Here is a 27,850-nt window from a genome sequence, read left to right on the forward strand (position 1 = left end):
AGAGTGTTAATAGGCATCCTCACTTCACAGTCAATGACTGGGGAGGAGGAGAGAAAGAACTTATCAGCTGTCACTCAATGCAAACTCTTAACATAAGAACTGGTGCTGGGTTTCATTGGATTGCTAAATGGCTCAGCTCTTAGTGACCTGAGTTAAGTTGCCTGTGACACTGTCTATAGGGAAATAGGAAACAAAGTCCTGATGTAAGTAACTGAAAACAGCACAGTTCTATTTTAGCATAATTAAATTCTTACTAAGTATGTAGACTCCTTGGCAGAAACTTCTAATTTCCTACTGGGTGACAGAAAGCATATTGGTCTCTGTCTCTGTGACAATGAGGAAATTTTTGTTGTTGTTGTTGTTGTTGTTTCTTTTTGTTTTTTCTAGACAAGGTTTCTCTGTGTAATATCCCTGGCTGTAAGAGAATGTACTATGTAGATCAGGCTGGCCTTGAACTCAGAGATCCACATGCTTCTGCCTCCTGAGTGCTGGGATTAAAGGTGTATGTCACCACTGCCTCATTTAAAATGAGGAAATTTTAAAGCATAACTTTATCCAGGTTTTCTCAAGTTCTTCATAATATATTATGGACAAAAGCTCTTATCTACTAGGTATGTTTCTGAGCTAGACTTAAAGTGGCTCATTTTCCAGTCTCTTCTTCTAGAGCAGGCATAGTGCTAGAATGTTTCTGCAAAGTGCACAATAGGGACCTTGATGTGTATGGACAAGCACTTTGTGCTTTTGCTGCAGTGTTCTGACTGTAGAGATGTGGCAGGAAACTTTCCCTGGCACCAGGCTCTAGATTGTCAGGGCTACCGGCTGGGATGGGAAGTCTGCATAGAGCAGAGACCAGCCAAGTTGGCAGGAGCCAACTTAATGAGGTAGAATACCCATCAGATTCAGCGATGCTACTCAAGCTCTCCACTAGCCAGCCACCTCGGTTTTAAAGGGGAGACTTATGTTCTGCATGTTTCACCTTGAAAGGCCATGGGTGAACCCGACCAAGAAGGGAAGTTTTATGAGCTACAGAAATTTCTTTGCAAAGTGGGCCAGCCTCTCAAACCATGGTGAGCTTCCTTCCCTATTCTGCTTCTCACGCTGTCTACTCTTGCAATGAATTGGCTGAGGCCTGCACTGGGAGTCTGGAAGGACTTAGAGAACTACAACCCGCAGCATCCAAGAACAAAGCAGGCCAGTTCCAGGTGGGACAGGCTCACTGAGTCCTTGGATGGTTCAACCTCCAGGCCTTTATGTCATCTCTAAAGAAGGCACTTCTCTGTGACAGCATGGTGTAGCATCTGACAGCGATATTTCTTTGTTTCCCTAATACTTATGCATGGTGGCCATCAGTAAAATGAGAAGAAAGCTGTGGTAGCTTGGCAGGTCATCTGGGTCATGGCCACTGAGGTGGGGAAGCCAGGATATTTAACAGAAAGTCTAATTCAGAGTCAGCCTTGTGGCTAAAAACTGGATAAGGACATTGTGATGTGAATAGTGGCCTGGGGACTCAGAGCTGCCTGAATCTCATCTCCAACCAGTCATAATTCCATGTGAAGACTATGCCAAGGAAAGCTGATCCTGGAATACAGGTCCTGCCTGTGTAAATTAGTTCTTGGGCCAAAGGTGCTATGGAGGGTGAAGAGCCAGGTCTTAGGTAGACAATCTGGGGGCTGGTGTGGCCTTAGAACTGCCTGACACCTTTAAAAGCAGCCAGAATGAAAGTACTTCCTGCCAAGAATTTTCTTAGATGTGATTCTGGGTCATAAGACATTATGGAGGAAACTGAGATGGGGAGAAAGGAAGTTAGAAAGGAGAGAGGGAAGGTAGATAAGGAAAAAGAAAACAGAGAAATGGAGAAGAAAATGGGTAGGGAGAGAAAAGACCAGAGGTGACAAGAGGGCCAGTTCAGGCCATGCCTTTATTCTTTAGGTTCATGGCAAGAAAAATATCTCCAAAGAAATTCCTGTGTATGAGCTCTTTCTGCATGTGGAAAACTCTATTAGCACAGTGCCCAGAAAAATGTTCTTTGCTCCAAATCTGACTCCTTTGGGAGTGAGTGAACTGGTAAGAGAATACGGAGCACTTTGCTTTGGATATAGTGCCCACTACTCTTACCTCCCACCCCTCTGTGGCAGGCTCAGCTTCTCTCCCACTTACTCCACTCCTACTGTTCTTTGACTGTGGTATAGGTCTAGAGCAAGTGAAAGTTGGTTCTACTGGGCAGGTATGGGATCCGCTTACATGGTATAGACTGGCTCTCATCATCTGGAACTGATCGATCAGCTTCTTATGCAGAGGCCGCATTTCTGGATGCACAAACTTCTCATGGACTGCCAGCCCAACTCCAAGAACATGGACCTAGGAGAATTGCCAAATAAGGCCTCTCTGTTAAGCAGGAAGCAGCCTCTGAGAACTGGGTCATTTTGTAGTATCTAACTTTTCCCAAAGGTTTTGGACTTTCCAAGCTATACAAGCCTTACCTGTTCCTGCATTAGCTCTTTGAGCTGGGCAATCTTCTCTGCATCTCCTGGGTGCTTGGAGATATAATCTTTATCAAAGAAGGCCTGTGGAGAGAAAGTTCAGGTAATGAAGATGCTTCCTAGGCTTAGACGGAGCTCTTAAAAGGCAGCCAGGTTGCTTCCTCATAGGTGTCTTGCCAGCACCTCCGCCTTGACCTGGCTGAACACTTAACAGTTGGTTATTGTGTGTTTTCTGTGCCTGGGAAAGACCAGCGGTGGCCTAATCTCCGGAGGCTGGATGCTAACTCCAGTTTCTCACAAAGCGTAGATGGCCTGGATATGTCAGTCAGAGCTGGTATCCTGAGGATGTACACCTGTTTCTTAGGTATCCTGTCTCATGAAGGACTAGGTTTCTTAAGGGTCCCAGAAGGCTACTTAATTTCTATAATCAGATGAATTATCCATCTGACAAAGATTGGGGTGGGGTGGGGAATCCCACCAGAGATCTCTGTGCTACAGAAATAGAGAGTGGCTAAGAGCTTACAACTTTTATCTCATCACCTCATCCAGAAGAGGGCTAGGAGAGGGTTTTTCAAGGAGGCCATACCTTTGGGAAGAGGAGCCTATGAACTGTGTTCTTGACCAGGCTGGCTGGCTAAGTGTGGTCCAGCCTCCGTCTTACCTCCTGGTACCGCGCAATGCCTCCGTTGACAGCGGCATCAATGACACCGTTGAGACACATGCTCAGCAGGTTGATGTTGCCATGCACTTGTTTGTGCTGATACTGGCTGATCAGCGCGCGGAGCTCCTGGTTCTTATTCTCAACTACCTGGATGGCATTCTCCAGAGGGCTCACCTCCACCTGTGGGCACACACAGAGTCTTCTCAGGGATGATAACCCCTCATCATATCCCGAGAACAGAGAGCAATAACTTGTGATGCAAATCCTTCCTCATTCCTGTGGCTGGGAGGCTTCCTAGGCGTTCTCTACTTTTCTGACTTCAGGCACTTGGAAGTGCAGAGAATAGCGAGGAGTATTAGTTTTGAAGTCAGGGATTTCTGGCTTCTAGAATCTTAGAGAAATTTTTTTCATTTGTAAACTGAAAATACCTGATGCTTAGGAGTGTCCTGTGATCTAGATGAGAAAATACCAAAGCTTCTGCATAGGATTGGCCTTAGGAAACTAAGGCCAGGTAGGTGGCCAAAATTTGTTCTTTCTTTAGTCCGTAGAGAAAGCTCCCTAGAGATGGGGGTGAGAAGTGGCAAGAGAGTTTAAAACTTCTGAGGCATAACTTACAAGTTCCCTCCTTTCCACTTCAAACCACCGAGAAATGCCAGGCAGGCTGTGGGTCAGGGTCAGGGTGGTACGCTCAATCCACAGGCTCTGCAGGGAGGGCACAGACAAGCGAAAGAAGTCAGAGACACTTTGCTACACTTGCCCTAACAGAAGGGTGCAAAAGCCATGCGTTCCCAAGAAGCTGGGCTTGCCCCTAGATTTGCTATGTGTGCTGCACTGACTTTCCTGTAGTGTTTACCTTGAATTCATTCTCTTTGTCCTTGGGGCCTTTGTGGAAAGGTCTATCATACCGAAATTTCCTCACATTGTTGACCCGATAAAAGCTCTTGACACGATCAGGTACTCTGTCCATTTGTAGAACATCCACATAATCTGGAATAGGTGTCACTGCATAGATCTGTAAATCTGGACAGAGGTGAAGGAGAAAGCTAGACTTGGCAAAGAAAATGACGAAGTGTTAGCTTCCTGTCCTCTCCTTGATGATGTGCACTGCGGCCCTTTGTCCCTTATTGGATGTTGTGGTGGAGGCAGCAGCATCCTGAGGTGTAGATCAGAACTAAGCACAGTTAGAAGAACCTCCCTGTCTGTCCCCCTTCCCTCCTGCTACGACAGTGAATGTCATCAATGTTCAGCCAAGGTGAGATGGCAAGTGCCCATGTAGGAGAGGGATCCAACAAGCAGGAGGTGTAATATCCACACCAGAGGAATAAGAAGTATTCCTAACCATAGCTAAATGGATTTTATATGAAACATACTTTTTGTTTCCTTTATTTTTGTTTTTTTTCATTTCTTTTTTCCCTTCCTTCCTTCCTTCCTTCCTTCCTTCCTTCCTTCCTTCCTTCCTTCCATTCTTCCTTCCTTCCTTGCTCCCTTTTTTTGTGGTATTAGAGCTTGAAAGCAAGGCTTTGGGAGGGGTGCTTATCCATTGGGCTTTATCTCTGGTTCCTTTTGTATTTTGACACAGGGTCTCACTAAATTACCCAGGTTAATGTTGAATTCACCCTGTAGATTAAACAGGCCTTAAACCCAGTCAGTATCTTACTGCTTTAGCCTCTCAGATAACTGGGATTACAGGCCTATGCCACAGGCCCAGTCAAAAAAAAATTCATAAAAATACTGTCTGCGGTCTTTGTGAAGAGAACGTGAATGGGAGTCTACTTGCTGTTTACTCTCTGGGACAAGTTTGTCATTTGGTGACGAGCATGTAGCTTTCAATAAATCTGTGTAAAATGGGTATCGAGGGGCAGGCCAGTGTTTGCACTGAAACTTGCAGATGCTATCAAATCACAGGCATTCTCTACCACTTCCTTTTCCTCCCTGGCACTCTACTACAGGAAATTTAACAAAGAAAAGGGACAAAAACTACACAGGAAAGTAGAGCAGGTTGCAACATAGGTGGTAAACCCATGCCAAGAGCCCTGTTGGGACCACAGCCATCTTATGCAGTGATTGGCCCTGACTGCCTGACCAGGCCCTATAGAGTCCAGGGTGGAGACTAAACTCATGCTATTAACAAGCCTGACAAGCAGTCCCCGAAGCTCAGGTTATAACTTATGAGGTCATCCATGGCTAATTGCATGCTACTGCCTCTTAGGAGGACTGAGTGTCTTGCAAAATGTGGATTCAATGGTAAAGACACACTTAGATTTGGGATGACAGGTAACCTAAATAAAGGTATGTGCCAGTCACATGGTAGAGGAGTGGTTGGTGGGTGGGACTTACATCTGAGGGTCCCAGCCCTTCCCACTCTACCAAGTTTCAAAAGATACACTGAGCATCACATTGTAGGATGGCATCATCAGGATGGTTGGGGTGCTGCATAGCAACGGCCTGTGGGAACTCGCTGAGCATCCTCTGCTGGAAGGCTTCCAGTCTCTCATAATCATGTCCACGGCACACGTATTCTTTGTTCTGCCAAAACACGAAAGTACAATCTATGCCTTACATGTACCCTGCCTCCATCTTTACACAGAAGTTTTCCATAAACATAGCCTAGCAGCCTCTTTTGTAGTAAACAGGTATAGGGCACAATACTCAGTCCCTGTCTTAAGAGAAATGACAGTTGAGAAGGGAGAGGGACAGATGAAGAACTGATTGTTTTGTGGAGTGGCAGTCCTGGGAGAATGCACAGGCATCCAGGAACCTGGGAGGAGGAGAGACACTTCACCCAGGAAAGGAAAGCAAAGTAGGGGAGAATCAATGTTTTTAAAAAGCCCCGAAAGGCCCACTTGGTTAACCTGCTATAGAAGAGTGGAAACAAGCAAGCTGTGTGTATGATAACAACCCAAACAACAGCCAACTACGAGAAAGCATAGATGGAAATAATGTATGTTTGTAGAAGTGGTGAGAGGATGGCTGGAGAACTAGCAAATGTATATTAAGGAGTGAGTGCCATAAATGTTGACAATTTTAAATTAGGAATGAACATGTGTACCTAAACATTTTGTAGCAGGCATATATTATTTATTACACTTGATAAATCCTTTTGGTAGCAAATTGCTTTGCAAACATGTCAGCAGAACAAATCAATATCATTCTCTCTGTAAGTTAGAACAATCTTTCTCTCTTTCCTCCCCTTCCTCCATCTCATCATACAGTCCAGATTAGCCTTGAACTAGGGGTGATCCTTTTGTCACAGCCTCCTGAATTCTGAGGTTATAGACACACACACACACACACACACACACACACACACACACACAGAGAGAGAGAGAGAGAGAGAGAGAGAGAGAGAGAGAGAGAGAGAGAGAGAAGTTTAAAAAGCCTACTAGTCATACTGCCTACTCAGCTAGCTCACCAGGCCCATTTCAGCAAATCACATCAGACACTAGCATTCCCCCCCCCCTTTTTGACATATCTTAGTGAAAGGGGAAGTTTTATGGGGAGGTAAAGAAGAAATGAAAGAGAGGCAGAAGAAAGGGCATAGCATCATAAGGGCAGCTATACACTCCCTGGGGCAGAGCTGATCACAGGTTAGGTCTTGGAAGACCTCAACCTATTTATGGGTAAACTCAAGTAAGACTAAGCCACATATCTGAGTGAATCAAAATGGAAAACTATTACCTGCAAAGCTCAAGCCCCTTATATAAAGGTATACCTCCATATATAAGCAGAGTATATTTTCTTGAATACTTCAAAATCATCTTTGGGGTACTTAAAATATCAGGATGTAAGCTCTATAAAACTGTTGTTCTACTGATTATGGAATGATGACAAGGAAAAACAAGTCTTATACAGGGTGTCTTTCCCCCAACTATGTTCTGTCCTTGGTTGGTTGAATCTGCAGATGTGGACTCTGTGGACATAGAAGGCTAACTGTACCTTTGAAGAACTGGCTTTTTCAACATCCACTAGCATACACAATAGTCCCCACAAGCAACTGTTCATGGATCAAGTGAAAAGAAACAGGAATTCTCCCAAGAAAGGAAGGCTGGATATTTTCCTTTCTCCTTGAAGATTAGTAGATCATCGTAATTGTGAGGTGAGGGAGGCAGATAACCCAGAGAAACAAACTAACTGAGCTAAAGAAATAGATGTCCCACGTATTCAGGGTGGTAAGGAGTAGCTAACCCTCATGGAGAAGGCCCAGCAAGAGGAAGAAGGCACACAAGTGCTGACCTTGAGGTTGGCTGTTGGTCTCACAGTCACTTGTACACAAATGCAAGCATCCTACAAAAAGCAGATCTAGTTGCCACTACTTTGCACTTTGCACCATCTACTTCCACCTGCCACAGAACTGAGCAGCTGAAGGATAGGAAGATACCAGGTTAAGCCAGGGAAATCTGTATGCTCGAGTCAGCTAGCAAGTACTACTCTCTGTAAACAGGAGGGACGGGCTGACAAGTGATAACTTCCTAACATTTTTTGTTTTTCTCCCATTACTGCAGCCTTTGAAACCACACTGAACAGCTAGACTTTTACTTGCAAGCACAGGATACAGGCTCTATGCCCAGGCCTTCTTGTCTCAAAGTTCTAAGAATCTGAGACACTGTATGTTCTGTGACATGTACACGAGAAGGTGAGAGTGAGTTTGAAGACAGAAATATGAGACAACAGGTATTGAATTTACTGCCTGCCTATGCCTCCTGAGTGCTGGGATTAAAGATGTGCACCACCTCTCCCCAGCTCCTTTCATCTCGTTTACTGACCTTTAGTGCAACTATTATTATTTTTTTCTCTTTTCCTTTCCTTTTTTTTTTTTTTTTTTTTTTTTTGGAGATATGGTCTCATGTAGCTCAGATTGGCCTCAAACTCACTATGTACCTAAGGCTGAACTTGAACTTTTGATTGTCCTGTCTCCACCTCCAAAGTGCTAGGATTACAAGTGTGCACCGTTACACTTGGCTTCCACTGTTATTTCTTTATTTAGACGGGTCGCTCTATTTAAGAGTCTAGACTGCTCTAGAACTTACTATGTAGCTTTGACTAGCCTTGAACCTATAATTTGTCTGTCTTAGGTCCCAAGTGTTGGGGTTGTGATCACCACACCAGACTATTATAGGATCTTTGATTATCTGAGTAACAAATTTACCTACCACTTCTGAAATGCCTGGGCTGGATGTTCATTATATGTCAAGGAAGCCTAGTCAGTCCTCAGAAAATTTCTCTTTGGAAGAGTTGGAATATTCATATTGAGAATTATTAGGAGGGAAGAGTTTGCTGTCCCTCTTATATTACCTGTTACAGTATAGGTAAGTTTTTCTTTTAGCTAAGAATGAATGCTTCCTAGAAAAAGTAAAAGTTAATCTGCTTTACATCTGAAACACAGATTCCTGGACTCTGTTAGTAGAATGGATCACTCCTTGTCCCCCAACTCTCAAGGAAACAGCAGACTCTTGATATTATATTATATTATATTATATTATATTATATTATATTATTTATACTTGTTACTGGCTAAAGCAATTTTCCCAAGGAGATCTTAAATATATTAAAGGGTTTTAGTGACCTTTCCCATCTGTTGGCTGAGGTCTGTGGAACTAGGGACAATCAGAGCTAGTTTTAGTGCGGCTCCAGGGATCATTCACAAGGACAGCTTTACTTAAGTCATCTGAGAACAATAAATGTCAATGGATACAGCCTAGAGGCCCAGGATAAGTACTGGACCATACGGTTTGCACTGAATAAACAGAGTCACACACCACCTTTGGGCTGAGCCATAGTCAATGTTCTGTAGCCTGATTTGTGCACCATGAAGCGTCAATCCCTTATGCAATCCCCCCTTTGCCTCTCATTCCCAGACTTACCAATGTGAATGCTGACTCACCAGAAAATGACAGTATAGGAATGGGATGGCACAGAACAGAAATTACTCTGGAGAAGAAAAAGCTAGGGACGACAACCAGGTGCTGTAAAGGAGACCATAAGCTTGTTTACTGATGATGGCATTTTTTCCCTGAAGGAAAACCACAGCAGCCAGGGCACTGTGAATTGCTCTGCTGATGACATTATCAAAGATATAAACAGCAACAATTTGGAAAGTCTGCTCTCAGCTACTGAAGTCGCTAGGAAATTGCTTTCTAGGGAAAAAATCCCCATAGCAACATAATCTAAGCAGGGTTGATTTCAAAATTTGTGTTCATCTTGGACAAAACTGATTACAGTCTCTGTTTGAATATGTTTGGGTGCTAGCACTGCTAATGAGAAATCAGAAGAGACCAGTGCTGTGGTCATTTCTGTTAGCATTTTTCCAGGCTCACATTAATGAGTAGCTATACGGGCTGTGGGAAATATTGGAGGAGATGATTTAGTTCCCTTAGACACAGTTACCCAGTGCAGTTGATCCCAAGGATCTGCAGTTCCTGACATACTATATTTCATGTGTGGTATTGGTATAATCTTACCTGGACACCTTCAAATGTTTGTTATTTTAAGAATCCTTCACTCCCATTAAATGTTGCTGAACAAATTTTCCCTACTTTTAGTTCATCTCCTTCATCATGAAGATCCAGAAGCAGAAGCATTAGCTGGGATGTTTCCTCCTTACTGATGATCCAAACACAATGAAATGGTCATGCAAACATCAATTGTGCTTCAACTTACGAAGCTTCTAGGATCTGGTGAATTTCCAACTGTAACTCCCCTGCTAAAAGCTATAGAGAACATTGTCACTGGAACAGATGAGCAGACTCAAGTTATGATAGATGGAGGAGTATCTGCCATATTTCCCAGCTTGCTAATCCTAACTAATAATATTCAGAAGGAAGTGGCATGGACAATGTCAAGCATCACAGATGGCTGTCAGGACCAGGAACAAGATTTATACATTATGGCTTAGTCTCATTTTTCATTGACAAAATGAAACTGCATAGGCTGTGACCTTATGAGTGGTAGAAGAGTTGCACAGATTGTATACCTTATTTATTGTAGCACAATAGACCCACTGAGGATTTTTTTAAACTGTGGAAGATTCTCAAAACATACTAGTTATTCTGAACCAATTATCTTTTAGCCTACAATAAAACTTGGGATAGTGACTAAAGAATATGCAGGCAGGCTTAGACAAAATTGAGACTCTTCAAAGCCATAAAAATAAGTTTATGAACAAGATGTTATCAAGCTTAGTTGAGAACTATTTCTTGAGTAGGATAAGATCAAGAGCTGGGGATATAGCTCAGTTGATAGAGCACTTGCCCAGCATGAACAAAGTCTTGGGTTTGATTTGTAACACGGCATAATACCAGGCTCTCAGCACTCAGGAGGCAGAAGCAGGAGGACCAGGAAGAGTTCAAATTTAGTCTCAGCTACATAACTAGCTCAAGGTCAGCTTCAGTAACATGGAGACCCTGTCTCAAAAACCAAAACCAAACAGGAGGATCAAAACATGTCAGAAACTATTTCTGAATGCTTTAACTTTCCAAATTCAGGATGGGACCACTGGAACTTTAATTTTAAATATTAAAGCTGAGGTATTAAATTGTCTGTTGTATTATATGTGATGTTAGCATAAATTTTTCTTACTGTTTCTCTAACACATTTTTTTATTTTTATTTATTTATTTATTTATTTATTTATTTATTTATTTATTTATTTATTTATTTGTAGACAAGGTCTGCATAGTTCAGGCTGGCCTGAAACTCAGGATCTTCCTGTCTCCATCTTCAAAATGCTGGGTTGACAGGTCACTATGCCTGCCTTAACAATTCTTTTAGAATGTGGCTTGCTACTGTAGCATTAAAAGATTAAACTATATTTGAACAGTAGTTCCAAACTACACAAACTATATGAAGCCTGTTCTCTGAATGAGTTTCTTATATCTATGCATAATTTCATATCTTGCAGTGACCTGTCAACAAAGATTAAATTCCATCCAACTATTGCCACCAGGTGTATGCACAAGTTATCCTTCTGCACTGTGTGTGTATATTCTAGATCAGTCATTTGGACATTTTTCCCATCGAAAGACAGAAGTTAATGTTGTTATCTTGTGTCATGAAAATGGCTTCTTAGTCTTTCATAGCTGAACTTAGCTCTTAGAACTCTCTCAAAGGAACTTGGGAACTGAGTGTAATGTCATCTAGGTTCTTTTACACCAACAATTCTACATCCTGCCTATATGGTTACAGTGCATTCAGAAGGAAAAAAAAAAACACCACTTTAGACAAACACCCAAGAGATATGCCTACTGTTTAGGTCAGGGCTATACTAATGCTATTGGCTAAGTTTCCGGGCACTAGAGGCAGAAGTTGGAAGGTACCTATACAGGAGACTTCTAGGCACTAGTCACTTCCTGACACATTTCTAGTAAAAGTAGGACAATACTTCATATTAAAATAGAATTGAAGGTGACAACCAGTGTTGTTAAATAAAGTCAAATGTCTTTGGTTAACTGATCAGTCCTTTGGAAAGAAGTAGTCAGTAGAATACAGGAAATTGAAAGGAGAGTGAACAGGTGTTAAGTGAAATATGTGTATAATATAAATGTTCTTGTGGGCTGGGGAGATGGTTTAGTTGGTACCTGTGGTACAAGAATGATAACCTAAGCTTGGATTCCCAGAATCGATGTAAAAAGCTGGTTATGAAGGTATGCACATCTGACCTTAGCATTGGTAATAGATCCATGAAGCTCACTGTCCACACAGCCTAATGGAATTGATGAGCTTCAGGTTCAGTGAGAGACCCTTTCTCAAAAACAAGAAAGAGAGGCAGAATAATGGCTTAGCAGTTGAGAGCACCTACTGGTCTTGCACAGGACATGTATTTCCTAGCACACACATCAGGCAGGTCACAACTATCTGTAACTCCAAGTGCCCAAATGCCCTCTTCTAGGCTCTGCAGACATGTACTCTCTCTCTCTCTCTCTCTCTCTCTCTCTCTCTCTCTCTCTCTCTCTCTCTCTCTTTCTCTCTCTCAAGAATAACACATATAAATATTAAAACAATAAATGGAAAATGACGGAGGAAAGCTACCTGGCATCTACCTCTGAGCATTGCATGCATGTGTCAATGTGTATTTACCTACATAGAATATGCTACCTACCCACTACAACCATTACCCCCATCACACACACTCAAAACATTAATGAGACCATTTGAATGGACTTACCCGAAGGAAGAAAGGAAACTTCCTACCATAAAAGCCAACCCGGAAGAACTCAGGCTCCAGGCGTTGCTGCTCTATAATGTTGTCATAGTAGCTGGCCTCCATTTTCTGTTAACAAGAAAGGTCTGGTTGTTATCCAAAGCAACTTCTTCTAGGCTCAACTAGACACTGTCTTCTAGAGAGGGATCATGGGAACAAGGAAGGAAAGCGCTAGGCACTACCAGCCTGTCTCCAGGGAATTACATCATCAAGAGTGAAGCCCTTGGTCCTCCTTCACTGCCATCTGATGACAGGATAAAGACAGGCCTGCCGCCTATTACATCCCTGTGAGGTCGCTCTCAATACTCTCCCTGGGCATGGACTCCGGTCCATGGAGATTTGAACTGGAGACGTAAATAGTTAACATGGATTTGATTGATACTCACCACACACCATCTGATCTTTGAAGAGGGTTGCTGGGAGCTGTCTACCAACAATTCTCATTACCATTATATGTCAGTCCATTTATTTGCATCCACTCTTACTCATCTATCATTTGACTTAAGATACTATTGACCACAGTGAGGAAGCCTCAGTTGCCAGCATCACTAATATTGGTTCCAATTTAGGAGATTTTAAGTTTGAAAAGATAACTAATATTTATGATGTCTAACATTACAAAGTCAGCAAGTTTCTCAGTATGGCTATTCTGGCTTCACATTTAAGCATATTTAGGCAGTGGCCCTCAAATATTAGCCAGAAAGCTACTTTAGAGGATCATGTCCAAATCCCAATCTAGACCAGACATTCTGGTCTTTGCTCAAATGTCTGAGCCATGGATGAGTGTGTAGTGGATGATGCTCTGAAAGTCTTTCCGTGCTGATGAAATAAGGACATATTTGTGATTTAGAAGATGGCACTAGCCATAAGTAAAGACTTTGCAAAAACCTTCAAAATCCATATGACATTTGACATGATTTTGAATATTTTACTCCAAAGAAGGAAGCAGGACAAAGTTCTTAAGTAACTATAAGATGCAGTGGGGAAAACTCTTATAATAAAAAAAATTTAGGTGCTGGTGAACTATAAAAGCACTTACTGGCAGCACAAGCCTGGTGATCTGGGTTTCATCTTCAGAACCGATGTAAAGATGGAAGGAAAGAATGAACCCCATAAAGTAGTCTTCTGACCCTACACATGAACCTCATCATGTGTGCCGACTTTACATCATTTGTACCCACAAATAATAAACTAAACTGAACAAAACTATTTCATGAAAAACTTCTTCACGAAGCTAGGCAGCACACACATGCATACATGTTCATGTGTGTGCTTGAGCAAACACACACAGAGAAACCACTATCCTATCATGCTGTCTTCTTTCCCTGAGTACAAGCGGCTTTTAGGGTTCAGATCATAAAGTCACTTGTCACATATGTGCTTTTGTTCCCCAGTCAGACTGCAAGGCAGAAATCTAGCCTCTGTCCACAGCAACAAGCTAAGGGCCTCAGGTATCACTTAGAAACCAAAGCTAGGAAGTCCAGGACTCTTTGGTCAGAGATACCATAGAAGAGACAAAGCTTACCCGAATCCAGCTGAGGCTCTGGTAATCATAGAGGCACTCATACTGACATGCCAGCTCTCTACAGAGAGGGATTCCAAACTCCCAGCTCTGTATAAAAGATAGGAACAGGGCTTCAGCACCTCAGGCATTCTAAGAATGATTAAGTCCACAGTGAACATATGAAAGACTAAAATGAAAGGCTAGCTCCAACTCATGTATTAAAAGGAACATAGTCTTCAAAACCAATTTATATAGGGTAACGTACGACACTCATGCAGAGCTTTCTGTTTTTTGCTCAAATGTCTTAGATTTTATGCCTTTCTTGACTACCTTTATAAAAAGAGGTATGTCTTAGTATGTTTTGGTCTATTATTCTTAATGTTATCTCTTAAAATATATTTACTTTTTTGTTGTATTAGTCTATATTAGATGATAAACTACATAAGGGAGAAAGCTATGCTTATTTACTTTATTTTCAAATCCTAGAACAATAGCAGGTATGGCAGCTACTCAGTATTTCTTTAGTAAGTCAATAAAGGGACTATGAACCCTTTGAATAGAGATCAATTAAGTTAAGAAAAATTAAGGCAATCAAGCATAAAGGGGCTGTCAAAGACCTGGCAGTAGGCCTAGCATTTCTCTTTTATGAAAAAGATTATCACTTCAGGCTTCAGATGATCTTTGCCTAGTTGGAGAACAGATATTCTGTGATGCAGTCCCTGTTATAGCAATAGACCCATCTAACAGGTGTTGAAAAGGCTACAGTGAACTTCATTCTAACCAACTGTTCACATGCCTCTTTTTTTTTTCTTTTTGGTGCCGAGCGCCGAACCTAGGGCCCTGAGAAAGCTAAGTAAGTTCTCTACCACTAACCTACACCTTTATTTTCCTCTTATTATTATAGTGGTTTCTTTCTCTTGAGTACTTATAGTACTTATAGACATTTGTTTATATGATATTTAACTCATTTTATTCCTCCCAACTTCCAAATATTAATTCAAATTTACACATCTTAGATACCTATTATCAACCTTAGCTATTTCTTGTTTCTAACAAAGATGTCACAAGCTACAGCAGAAGCTGAGAGGCTGAAAGTCTTGCTTTCTGACACCTACTTTGCCTTTGTTGAAGTAGTGGATGATCTTTCTACACAGTCCCTCTTTCCGCTGCCACTCAGTCTGGGATGGGTAGTGTAGGAATTCCCGTAGTGGCCGGTCTTCCCATTGCAGCAACTCACAGTAAAGAAGCAGGGTAAATGCAGCCTCTGTAGGGATAGAGAGACTAGAGGCTCAGGGCTTCCTCTGGGGGCCCAGGAACAACTGGGCAAGAATATCAGAGCAAGGCATGTGTAGCACAAATCAGGAATACTAGATACCAAAGATAAGACAGTAGGATTGTTACACTTGTTCACAAAATGAAGGAGCCATAAATGCTCCCAGTACCTGGTTACCTGTTTTGAGTTCCAGATAAGGAATAAAGAAAGGTTCACATATGGGAGTGTACTAGTTTATAAGCTTCTTAAAATGTATACAAACATGAAAAGAATTTAAAGGGAGTCACTATATAATGGGTGAGATGATGTCCCAACTAGACATGTCATGCCACCACTTAAAACCTCCAGTGCCAGGAATGAGTTACATCTTGCTGAGTAGTTGGTCAAAGGGGTCCCATAGAACCCTCTAAACACCGCAGGCTATTCCTAAGGCTATTGGTTATTCTCCACAACCCAGACAATTAGGCTCTATTGCTGAAGACACCATTCACTTATGTCATCAAACATTGGATAAATGGCACTGGAGCCCACCTAGAAACTTCACCCCCTGTTGACTATTGTTCATGTTGCTGGAAGGTACTCTACACATTATTGGAGGTGAAAGTAATCATCAATACCGCCATTAACAAACCCTGTGACTAACAACAGCAACTTGCCCATAAGATACACTGGTGCAAAAGTGGAAAGAATGTTAGGGAAGTAACCAACTACGGTTTTGATTGGATTTAGGGCCCATTTGTGAGATAGAATCCATTCCTGATACTATTCAAGTGGCCAAAAACTCAACACTACATCTGGGAGAAGATCTACTACTATTTTTCTGCTAAAGAAACATAGCAATAAAATGACTCTTCATGACATATTGCTACACCCACAGATCAATACCTTGCTCAAGCCTCATTAGAGAAGCTTTTTCTTTCAGTTGGTGGTAATTAACTCAAAGACCCACAACTGGACAATATGAAGAGACTGAGAGACTTTGGAGAACTCAGCCTTAAATGTGATGTCTTCATCAAACCCCTCCCCTCAAGGCTCAGGGATCCATGTGGGAGAAGAGGTGGAAAGACTATAAAATCAGAAGTGATGAATGATCCCAAGGAAGCAGCATTTTCCAGACACAAGAGAGCTGATACACATATGAACTCAGCGACTGTGACAGCTGACACAGGATCTCAATAGGTTCAAACCAGACAAAACCCCAGCTCTGAGAAGTCCCACACCTGACCAAGACACTATTTGTAATTGATAGCTACTGGGAAAAGGGAAATTAGTTTTCTAAAATGGCATCCATTGGGTATATCAACTATACTTCAGCATAGCTCGATGACTAGAAGTAGTTGTCAATGCAAAACAGACTCCATGTTTGTTTGTTTGTTTGTTTTGGTGTGTAAGGGGGGCTTTTTGTTTCATTTTGTTTTGCTGGTTTTTGTCTTATTTTTTGTTTTTGTTTTCATCGTTTTTGAGAGGGAGAGACAGAAAAGGGAGAAGGGAAGGTAGATGGAGGAGCAGAGAGAGGGACACAGAGAGAGACAGAGACAGAGAGAAAATACATGAGTGTATGAAGTTGGGTGGATAGGGAGGTGGGAAGGACCTGAGAGGAATTGGGAGGGGAAAGGATATGATCAAATATATTTTATGGAAAATTTTTTAAATAAAAAAGAATGGCCCAGCTACTTTAAGGCTATGCACAAGATGCTTGCTTTGGTGACAGATGCTTGAGAGCTCTTAGGTCCCTTTCTAACCTTCTTAGAGTGGTTCTATTTGGTGAGCACCAATTCATTAAGGCTTTCCCTAGCACTCCTTAATCTACTTTTGCCTGCTACTCCAGGACATGTTCTTTTCTCTTACTGTTTCTAAAAGGATGAAAGTTAAGGAATGTGAGTGGTATTAACTATGTGATGATTCTAGAGCCAGAGACTATTTCTAGAGGAATTTGTTGATACTGGACTCAGACTATAGGCTTAGCAATACTTTGTAAGTGAAGCAGTTAGTGACAGCTACATAAAAACACAGCATCCTTAGATGCTTAGTGTAAATTACAAGAGATAAATTGCACTGAATTGCAACCAGGGTCCAGAGCCTCTTTCTTCTTCTGTTTGGTAATTTTTAATGGCATTTCCCCACTAGCATGTTAATAAGTAGTTCTAGCTTCTGCCCAGATTTCTAGGTCATACTAAAAAGTGCTCACATAAAGAATCTCACTTCTAATCAATTATCTTGTGATCCATTTCTAGTTTTCACTGGTCCACTCTCTGAATTTCTCATTCTTCTCTCTCTACTTGTGCCCTGACACTGACATCTACCAGGCCCTCTTTATGGAACTTGGAGGACTACATGAAATCTTTGTCTTCCTTGTGATGGCTAGTCTTACTTCATCCTGACACACAAACTTGCGTTTTCTGAAAGGGGGAACCTAAACTGAGAAAATGCCTCCATAAAATCTGGCTGTAAAGCATTTTCTTAATTAGCAATTGATGGTGGAGGGTACAGCCCATTGTGGGTGATTTCATCCCTGGGCTGGTGGTCCTGGCTGGATTCTACAAGAAAGCAGGCTGAGTAAGCTAGGACAAGCAAGCCAATAATCAATATCCCATCCATAGCCTCTGCATCAGTTTATGACTTTAGGTTCCTGCCCTTTTTGAGCTCCTGTACTGACTTCCTTCAGTGATGAACAGAAATATGAAGTGTAAGTCAAATAAACACTTTCTTCCACAACTTGCTTTTTGGTCATGGTGTTTTGTGGTAGTGACAGAAACCCTAAGACACTTGTCTATATTATTTTTACATGTAACACCTATAGTTAACAAAATACAAAGTGTATATATGTTTACACACACACACACACACACACACACACACACACACACACACACACAGGTGTACATACACACATACAACTTTTTAAGATCTGAGATAAGGGTAAGGTAAGGAAGGAGGGTTCTCTGTTTTTATAATTCATCTAATCCTAGTTATGATTTGCAATTAAAATAGCTCACATTTCCACATTTAGATGACAAATTTAAGTCCTTTAGTCTGAGGGATGAGAATAGGGCCTGTGGCTATTGTAAAGGGTGATGTTTCTCTGGTTTCTTTTTCAGCCCATTTTTTGTCTGCATATAGTAGGGCAACTGATTTTTTTTTTTTTTTTTTTTTTTTTTTTTTTGTTAATCTTGTATCCTGCCACTTTGCTGAAGGTGTTTATCAGTTGTTGGAGTTCCCTGGTAGAATTTTTCGGGGCACTTAGGTAAACTATCATATCATCTGCAAATAGTGCAAGTTTGACTTCTTCCTTTCCAAGTTGTATCCCCTTGATCTTCTTTTGTTGTTTTATTGCTCTAGCTAGAACTTCAAGTACAATATTGAAGCAACATGGAGAGAGAGGATAGCCTTGTCTTGTTCCTGATTTTAGAGGAATCATGTTGAGTTTCTCTCCATTTAGTTTGATATTGGCTGTTGGTTTGCTGTATATTACATTTTTTATGTTTAGGTATGTTCCTGTTATCCCTGATCTCTCCAGGACCTTTATTTACAATAGCCACAAACAATATAAAATATCTTGGGGTAACACTAACCAAACAAATGAAAGACCTATATAATAAGAACTTTGAGTCTTTAAAGAAAGAAATTAAAGAAGATGCCAGAAAATGGAAAGATCTCCCATGCTCTTGGATAGGTAGGATCAACATAGTAAAAATGGCAATCTTGCCATAAGAAATCTACAGATTCAATGCAATCCCCATCAAAATCCCAACACAATTTTTCACTGACCTTGAAAGAACAATACTCCACTTTATATGGAAAAACAAAAAATCCAGGATAGCCAAAACAACCCTGTACAATAAAGGAACTTTCAGAGGCATCACCATCCTTGACTTCAAGCTCTACTATAGAGCTATAGTAATGAAAACAGAGCTTGGTATTGGTACAAAAACAGGCGGGTAGACCAATGGAACTGAATTGAAGACCCTGATATTAACCCACACACCTGTGAACACCTGATTTTTGACAAAGAAGCTAAAGTTATACAATGGAAAAAAGCAAGCATTGTAAACAAATGGTGCTGGCATAACTGGATGCGGACATGTAGAAGACTGCAGATACATCCATACTATCTCCATGTACAAAACTTAAGTCCAAATGGATCAAAGACCTCAACATAAATCCAGCCACACTGAACCTCTAAGAAGAGAAAATGGGAGGTACCCTTAAACAAATTGGTACAGGAGATTACTTCATAAACATAACTCCACTAGCACAGACACTGAGATCGACAATTAACAAATAGGACCTCCTGAAATTGAGAAGTTTCTGTAAGGCAAAGGACACAGTCAACAAGACAAAAACCAGCAGCCCACAGAATGGGAAAAGATCTTCACCAATCCCACATCTGACAGAAGGCTGATTTCCAAAATATACAATGAACTCAAGAAGCTAGTCACCAAAACACCAAACAAACCAATTGAAAAGTGGGGTGCAGAACTAAAGAGAGAATTCTCAATAGAGGAATCTAAAATGGTTGAAAGACACTTAAGAAAGTGTTCAAATTCCTCAGGGAAATACAAATCAAAACAACTCTGAGATATCATCTTATACTGGCCAGAACAGCTAAAATCAAAAACACCAATGACAGTCTGTGCTGGAGAGGATGTGGAGAAAGGGGAACATTCCTCCATTGCTGGTGGGAGTGCAAACTTGTGCGACTACTTTGGAAATCAGTATGGCAGTTTCTCAGGAAAATGGGAATCAGTCTACCTCATGATCCAGCAAGTCCGCTCTTGGGCATATACCCAAAGTATGCACATTCATACAACAAGGACATATGTTCAACTATGTTCATAGCAGTGTTGTCTGTAATAGCCAGAACCTGGAAGCAACCTTGATGCCCCTCAACCGAAGAATGGATCAAGAAAATGTGGTACATTTACACAATGGAGTTATTACTCAGTGGGAAAAAAATAACGAAATCTTGAAATTTGCAGGCAAATGGATGGAACTGGATAAAACCATTTTGAGTGAGGTAACCAAGTCACAAGAAAGTCAAGCATAATATGTACTCATTCATATATGGATATTAGACATAGAACAAAGGACTACCAGCTTACAATCCACACCACCAGAGAAACTAGGAAAAAGGAGGACCCTAAGAGAAAAATACAGGTCCTCCAAAGAAGGCGAAAGGGACAAGAACTCCTGAGCAAATTGGGAGCATAGGGGCGTGGGGGAGGAAAGGGAGGTAGAAAAAGAGAAGGGGAGAAGGGGAGGGGAGAGGAGAACAAGAGGGATCAGGAAGACTGAGACAGGGGAGGAATAGAGGAGAGCAACAAAAGAGATACCTTAATAGAGGAAGCCACTATAGGTTTAAAGAGAAATCTGGCACTAGGGAAATGTTCAGAAATCCACAAAGATGAACCCAACTAAGAATCTAGGCAGTAGTGGAGAGGCCACCTTTGATGCCCTTCACCTATAATGAGATTGATGAGTATCTTAATTGCCATCCTAGAGCCTTCATCCAGTAGCTGATGGAAGCAGAAGCAGGCACCCACAGCTTAGCACTGAGCCATACTCCTGGAATCCAGTTGTAAGAGGGAGGAAGGATGAGCAAAGGAGTCAAGACCATGCTGGAGAAACCTTCAGAACCAGCTGACCTGACCTAGTGAGAGCACATGGACCCCAGTGGTAAAGCTGAGGAACCAGCATTGGACCAAGCCCTCTGAATATGGGTGCCAGTTAGGATGCCTGGGCAGTCTATGGGACCTCTGACAGTGGAACCAGTATTTATCCCTAGAACACAAATGGACTTTGGAAGCCCATTCCCTATGGAGGGATACTATTTCAGCCTAGATACACAGAGGAGGACCTGGGCCCTCCCCCAAATGATATGACAGACTTTGATGATTCCCCCCCCCCAAGGCCTCACTGTCCTTGGGGAGCAGGTGGGGGGTGGGTTGGGGGAAGGTTGGTAGGGAGAATGGGAGGGAGAGGGAAGGGGGGATTGATATACAAAATGAATGTTCCTAAAGAAAAAAAAAAGAATAGGGCTTGGTCATAGTAGAAAAGATAGTTCTTTGGGGGAACTGTGGTACAAGGGCATCATACAGAACATTCATGCATGCATCCTTCCTCTTCATTCAGAGATGCTGTCAGTAAAGAGACCTTGACAGATATTTTGCACAGACTGTAGACATAAGGAAAAGGCTCTCGCCTGGCCTGTCAAGATGAATACTGTTCACACTCTGTACTGGAAGCTCAGTGTAGGAGCTGGTATGCAGTTGCAGAGGAAGAGCCAGATTTACAAGTGAGTTCTAGAAGTTCCAGGATTAAGGAGATATTCCTTTGCTATGGTCTTGGTTACTTTCAGCTTTGTAAAACCTAAGAAAAGTTGTATTTCTGAGGAGTGACAGAACTTCAAATGTTGTGAACCTGGTATACCAGAATGTGGAAGTTACTCTTGAGTCCCCAGAGACATGGATAAGAACAAAGATGAGTGAAACAGACCCAGACAGTAGAGGACATGTATGGAGCACATGTCAGGAGGAACACCCATTTTACCTGCTTTTCCAATACTACAAAGGTGCAGAAGGACAGGAGTGAGGGGAAGGAATACCTTGGGACCCACCACTGCTAAGATCTGGCATATATCATCCCAGAGCCTTTCTCTGTACAGCCCCCAGGTCTGTCCTAATGGAAAGACACAGCGCTTTTCTTTCCTTGACTCACCTGTGTAGTTTTCAGCTTGTAAGTGCATGTCACAAAGCTTATGGATGTATCGGATATACATTTCCTCTTTGTTAATCTCAGATTTGTAAAAGTTCTGTAAAAGAATGAAATATACGTAAGAGTCAAGGGTCTGTCCCCTTTTACAGGCATTTCCAAGCTCCAGCCAGCCAGCCAAAACCCTGGCTGTGTCATCAGAAGGGAAGGAAGAGCCTGTGTCCTCTCACCATTAGGTTAACAGTGCAGCCAATCTTCTTGTTCTCTGTTTCTTCTCCTTTCATGCAGTCCCTGAAAGAGAGAACACAGATGAACGGCCATGATGTGAAGTGATATTTCCTGGGACAATACATAAAACAGCTGCATTACTGGAATATTAGCATGGTCAATTCTAAAAGTAGTATGTCTTCTAACAGGAAGTACTTCAACAGAAGAGGATTGTATTGTGAGACCCCTCTCAGATTTGCACCCAATCCTGGGGTCCAAAGATCTCTGTTGAGTTCCTTGTTCTTGTTGCAGAGTCCAGACACACCACCAGGGCATTAAGTGGCAACTTAACCAATTTCCTTAGTACAAAAGTATGTGTCTGTAAGGCAGAAGGCCAAATTATAAGTTCCCTAGGGAGGCAAAGAGTTATTCTTAAAGGGAAAGTTTCATTTTATGAGAAAATGTGAAACAGAAGTTAAAAATCTATTCTAGAATTCACATAAAGTTAAGACATAAATGTCAAAGCTGAGGAGGCACTTCTTAGAAGAATTACAGTTTGGCCAGTCTAAAAATAAGACTCACACCAAATGTCCAAGTCATGCCAGACCACAACTTACTAGAAAAGACAGTAAGATTTTGTATAAAAATTATATCTAAATGTCATGTATATATAGTTTTTATTGCATGCACATATACTGTCAATAACTGTTTAAGTTCTTGGGTAAAGGAAAACATTCTCCTGGTTTTGACATAGTCTTCCCTGCAAGTTCATTTGACTGATCAGTATTTACTGTGTACCTATCACAGATAAGCGGAGTACCAGAAGAAAAGCTCAAGGATCCTGCCTTCAAGGAGTTGACTCTTTTTTGTCAAACTGAGTCAGAGAGATGACAAATCAGTTATACTCAAGGTATGCACAGAAAGCCAGGTGAGCTCCGGCCTGGGAAAGCCTCTCCTATGGTTTGGACTGGGGAGCTACTCTAAGGAAATGACACAGCATAAAGAAACCCAAAGGGAAGAGATCAATGAGGAAAAAATGCTGGGGGTCTAGAGCACAGCCTTTGAATCAGCTAGAACTTGGGTCAATTTTGGTAACAGAACTTCTCACATGTACTTCTTCATTGATAACTACAAGAGTAACCCTTCAGGGATGCAAATGAAATTAGTCAAAATGCACAAATCACATACAACATTAACATGGTAGACTTTTTTTTTTTTTTTTTTTTTTTTTTTTTAGACAGAACTACCACAAAAATCCTGGTGTTTTTCTCCATGTTCACAAGGAGCAGTAACTGGGGGCTGGAAAGCAGAATGTGAGCACTGGGGACTAGAAGGACACAGGGTAAAGACCAGTGCATGTTTGGAGACCTGTGAAAGGCTGGATACTTGTTTTATAGATATCACACTGAGACAAGAAATGGAGATGAAATTGGTTCTGGCCATGAGCTTCATTTGTTTATAGAAGACAGAAAGAAAATAAGCCAGTTAAAAGAAGGGCTGTAAGTCTAAGAGACTGATTTTGGGTCTTCCAAGTAGATAGTGAATATGAACCACCTTCAGTAAATACTGCAATAAGACAAAGATGTAGAGCTTTAGCCCACTTGTCTTTACTGTCTGATGGCAGGTACAGGAGAGGCTTGGGACCTGACATATAAAAAGGAAGCCTTTTGCTTTAAAAAGGGCTGACAAAGACAAGTTTGACCTTTTAAGTGCCCTTTCCCCTAAAAAGACAGAAGCTGTACAAACACAACTGTGCTACAGAGAAGAGGGGATGCTTGGGATGTGAATTCCATTTCAATAGTCAAGTCAGTACACTGACATCTGAGTCTTCGGAATGGCAGTGTAACTGGAGGCAGTCTGAGCATCCTCATTTTTTTGATCCAGGGGTTTTTATATCTTGTAGCATTGGGATTGGTTTTATTCCTTTAGCATCCTGTCCCTTATCTTTCTGACTTACAGAAAACACCCGTAGTGCTCTCCTACTGAGAGCATAATTAAGGCTGCAGGGTTGCTTCATTGTTATTTTTAGACCAATTCAGCAGTCATGACAGGACTAGGTAGGCAGGCTTTCGTGAAACAATCCTAATTCCACACAAATTCTCAGGCTGAACATAACAGAGATCCTTGAATTCACATGACATTTCCTCTAATCTGTTCCCATGGCTAGGATTAGAGGACAGGAATCGATTTTAACAAGACAATATAGGTGTAAGAAGAAGGGTGTCACCAGTCCATGGAGAAGCAAATGAAAACTGTCCTCAGTCATAATTTGAACCAGATGACATTTCCTTGTTTACCTCCCATATGGCTGAGGAAAGTCTTCATTAAGGAGCTACAGTTGTTCCCTAACTTGCTCTGGAGAGAGACAGTTTTTCTCTCCTTCTTGCTTTGTGTATTCCTCTAACCTCCGACTTTTCTAGATGGAAGGCCGCATGTGTCTCTGGGATGCCTTCTGGGTACAGTCAATCTTAGAGGGATCCCAAGAAGCTCTTACTTATACTGAGCAAAGGTATTGTTACCGGTCAGATAATCTCTATTGACAGCCAAGGAACCAGACAGTCCTCCCTATGTTAAGACATAGTGATTTTTATTTTTTTAAACAATGTCTTGCTAAACAGGCAAACTCATCATCTTTCTGCCTCTACTTTCCCAGTGCTGTGACTACAGTTGTGCACCACTCTGTCTGGTTCTCACATATACTTGTTTGTTTTTAAAGACAAGGTCGTACTATACAGGCCTGCCTGGCCTGCAACTCCGATGTAGACCAGACTGGCCTGGATTCACAGAGATTCACCTGCCTTTGCCTCTGGAGTGTTGGGGTTAAAGCTATGTGCCAACATGTCTGGTAGGTGTTTTTGGAGACAGGGTTTCTCTGTGTAACAGCCCTGGCTGTCCCAGAACTTTCTTTTTATAACAGGCCTCGAATTCACAGAGATCCACCTACCTCTGCCTCCTGAATGCTTGGATTAAAGGGGTACACCAGCAACATCTGGCTGGCAGTTGTTACTTTAATGTTTGTTTATTTTTATGTATTTGTTTTGCCTGCCTATATGTACATGTATCATGTGTGTGTCTGCTATTCACAGAAGACAGAAGTGGGCAATGGATACCCTGGACCTGGAGCTACAGCCAGTTGAAAGTTGTCATGTGGGTGCTGGAAAACTGAAAGCAGGATTTCTGCAAGAGCAGCAAGTATTTATTAGTAACTCTTGAGCCATTTCTCCAGTTCCCAGTGTGGTCTTAAGGTTTAAAGTCAGGTGAATACCCTTGCAGAAGAGAATATTCTACTAAAAGAGAAGCTACAAAGGTTTCAAACTAAGAAAATACCTGTAGTCAAGAAGGCGCTCCATGAGGCGGGTGACTGAAGTAACAAAGGAAACACCAGTCTCACGCCATGTTTCCTGTTCAACCTTCTCCAGAAGGCTGTTGGCAGAAGAAGCAAACATAATTCATGAGCCTTCCCTGGTGACAACAGTGAGATCCAAGAACCTGTGGAGGCTGTGAAACACCTGGAGACAGGAGACTTGCCACACTGTAGTCTTACCTGGGGTAGGGCCCAAACAGCTGGGTTCTACTCCATGCAGCAGAAAGCAAAGACAAGGATATTATTGAACTGGCAGCAACAAATGACCATATCTCCCATTTCCCTGCGCATGTTCCTAAGGATACCGTTGAGGTGAAGGTGAGAGAGGCATATGCTATAAGGTTTATTCTAAGGAACACCTGAGTTAAGAGCCCATGGTGGAATAAGTTTGGCTTTGCCAATTGGCTAACTGCTTCTAATGCCCAGAGCCATTTTCAGTAAACGTACAAAACTACCTCTTCTCATTAATCAAAGATTCCCATGAGCCTCAGGAACCCAGTATGAGGGACAGAAAACAAATTCAGGAGCTATGTTCTGTCACCACCTTGGTCATGGAAAGCTTCCAAAAAAATATGTGACAAAGACAGAAGTTTAATGTACAAGGTCATTAAAAAATCTGACAGCACTATACTTCTATTACCCTAAGTAAGGCAGCTTTTGGCTTTAAGATATACTGACATCCCGAATATGCTTCTTCCAGGAGGCAATGACCTGCATCCTTTTTCCTTGCTCTAGTAATGAGCTCAGGTCTAGATCTTCTTCCATAGAATTCTACTTATGATTGCTTATGAGCATGTTTCTTGCTGTCTAAGTTTCTAAGAGTTGTCTGGTGTTGGCTGGCCCAGGACTGGGGACAAGCAACAGGGACTCAAACTCACAGCTTGACTGCTGTTATGCTTTTTGTTATGATCAATGCTTCTTTGTACAGAACATACACCTAGTCCAAAGGTTCAGGGAAAGTGAGGGTTTCTGTGATCATGCTGCTAAAGAGAGAGAAGAAACCAGAGGCTCTGGTCTCTACCTGGTGTGGACTACAACACAGTACTACTTTTCACTGCTCTGTGGTACTTTACTGACCTGGACATTGGGAAGAGGAGCTCTATGAGCACACAAGCACGGAGAATGGTGACTACTATCTCACTCCTTTAACTGAATCTTTTCTAAATTAATTTATACACATTTTATTACCCTCCAAACATCATCCCCAAATTAAAACTATGAAATGCTGCCCCATGGTATCAGTAGCTCTCAGGTCTCAAACTAACTTTAAAAGGGTTTACAAACCCAATCTGGATAGGTAATTAGTAATTGTGAGCTATTTTTAAACTTTTTCCTGTGTAATAAAGTCATTTGTTGGTAGCCAACAAAGAGAATTCAATGCCTTTCTTCCACAACTGGAAACATTTTGTTAAAATAGATATATTAGAAGATGAATTATTTCATCATAAATTTAAAATAAAATTCTTATGACTCATCAAGGAACAAAGAAGACATAGAGTACCAGAAAGAATCCCCCTATTAACTGTAGCTGTGGGTCCTCCCTTCAGAGGTGCCTTTTACTGGCTAGCTAACTGATGATGAGCCAGAACTTCCTTGAGCCTACCCAGTCTCACTTCTAAGAAGGGAGGGTAATCCCCACACTGCAGCCCTTGCAAGTGTGTTGTCAGCATCAAGTCTAGAAGTCAACCTATATATATATATATATATATATATATATATATATTATATATATTTTTTTTTTTTTTTTTTTTTTTTTTTTTTTTTTTTGGTTTTTTCTCTGTGGCTTTGGAGGCTGTCCTGGAACTAGTTCTTGTAGACCAGGCTGGTCTTGAACTTACAGAGATCTGGCTGCCTCTGCCTCCCGAGTGCTGGGATTAAAGGTGTGCGCCACCACCACCCAGCTAATTTATAAAATTTTTAAAAAATTTTAAATTATGTGCAGACAACAAACAGTTATAAAATTTATTAAATTTGACATTTTGATATAATAAGATTAATAAAGTATACACAGGAATTATGTGATAAAAATAATTATATTTCAATTTAAAGCACTATTTTTTTGGAGACAGGGTTTCTCTGTATTGTTTTGGAAGCTGTCATGGAACTCGCTCTGTAGACTAGGCTGGTCTTGAACTCACAGAGATCCTCTTGCCTCTGCCTCCTGAGTGCTGGGATTAAAGGTGTGAGCCACCAATACCTGGCCTAAAGTACTATTTTCTATGACTAAGTCTATATTATGGATCAGACACAGCCAATGGTACTTTTGTAATAACTGCTAATGTTAACTCAGAATCTTAACATATAAAAATATCAATACATTTTATACACTGCAAAATTCTAAGTAATGTCTTATGAGGTCTGATGGCCCTTAACAACTTAAAAAAGAAGCTGTTAAAACGATAGGTTTGGGAAAACTTTGGTATTATTCAATATATTCAGATCATTTCATAAATAG

The 27,850-nt window shown here is 41.4% G+C and overlaps 1 protein-coding gene across 8 annotated transcripts in view; it reads right to left on the reverse strand.

The window, feature by feature from the left end:
• Positions 1-27,850, reverse strand: part of Dock3 (dedicator of cytokinesis 3) — a 309,043-nt gene that overhangs the window by 17,932 nt on the left and 263,261 nt on the right. For 7 of the 8 annotated variants that reach the window (XR_003485121.2, XM_027414437.2, XM_027414435.2 and 4 more), the window contains 13 exons: positions 25,576-25,602; positions 25,359-25,454; positions 22,055-22,115; positions 21,831-21,924; positions 14,956-15,104; positions 13,862-13,948; positions 12,301-12,405; positions 5,526-5,667; positions 3,995-4,161; positions 3,757-3,843; positions 3,142-3,321; positions 2,481-2,564; positions 2,242-2,358 (listed from right to left, as the gene is read on the reverse strand). Coding sequence is in view for 7 of the 8 variants with exons in the window: in XM_027414437.2 (XP_027270238.1) it covers positions 2,242-2,358; positions 2,481-2,564; positions 3,142-3,321; positions 3,757-3,843; positions 3,995-4,161; positions 5,526-5,667; positions 12,301-12,405; positions 13,862-13,948; positions 14,956-15,104; positions 21,831-21,924; positions 22,055-22,115; positions 25,359-25,454; positions 25,576-25,602 (1,396 nt within the window). In the remaining variant the exon portion in view is untranslated. The remainder of the gene's footprint in view (positions 1-2,241; positions 2,359-2,480; positions 2,565-3,141; positions 3,322-3,756; positions 3,844-3,994; positions 4,162-5,525; positions 5,668-12,300; positions 12,406-13,861; positions 13,949-14,955; positions 15,105-21,830; positions 21,925-22,054; positions 22,116-25,358; positions 25,455-25,575; positions 25,603-27,850) is intronic. The other variant, XM_027414434.2, reaches the window with a different exon arrangement.

Source organism: Cricetulus griseus, chromosome 4, assembly GCF_003668045.3.
Source record: "Cricetulus griseus strain 17A/GY chromosome 4, alternate assembly CriGri-PICRH-1.0, whole genome shotgun sequence".
Taxonomy (NCBI): domain Eukaryota; kingdom Metazoa; phylum Chordata; class Mammalia; order Rodentia; family Cricetidae; genus Cricetulus; species Cricetulus griseus.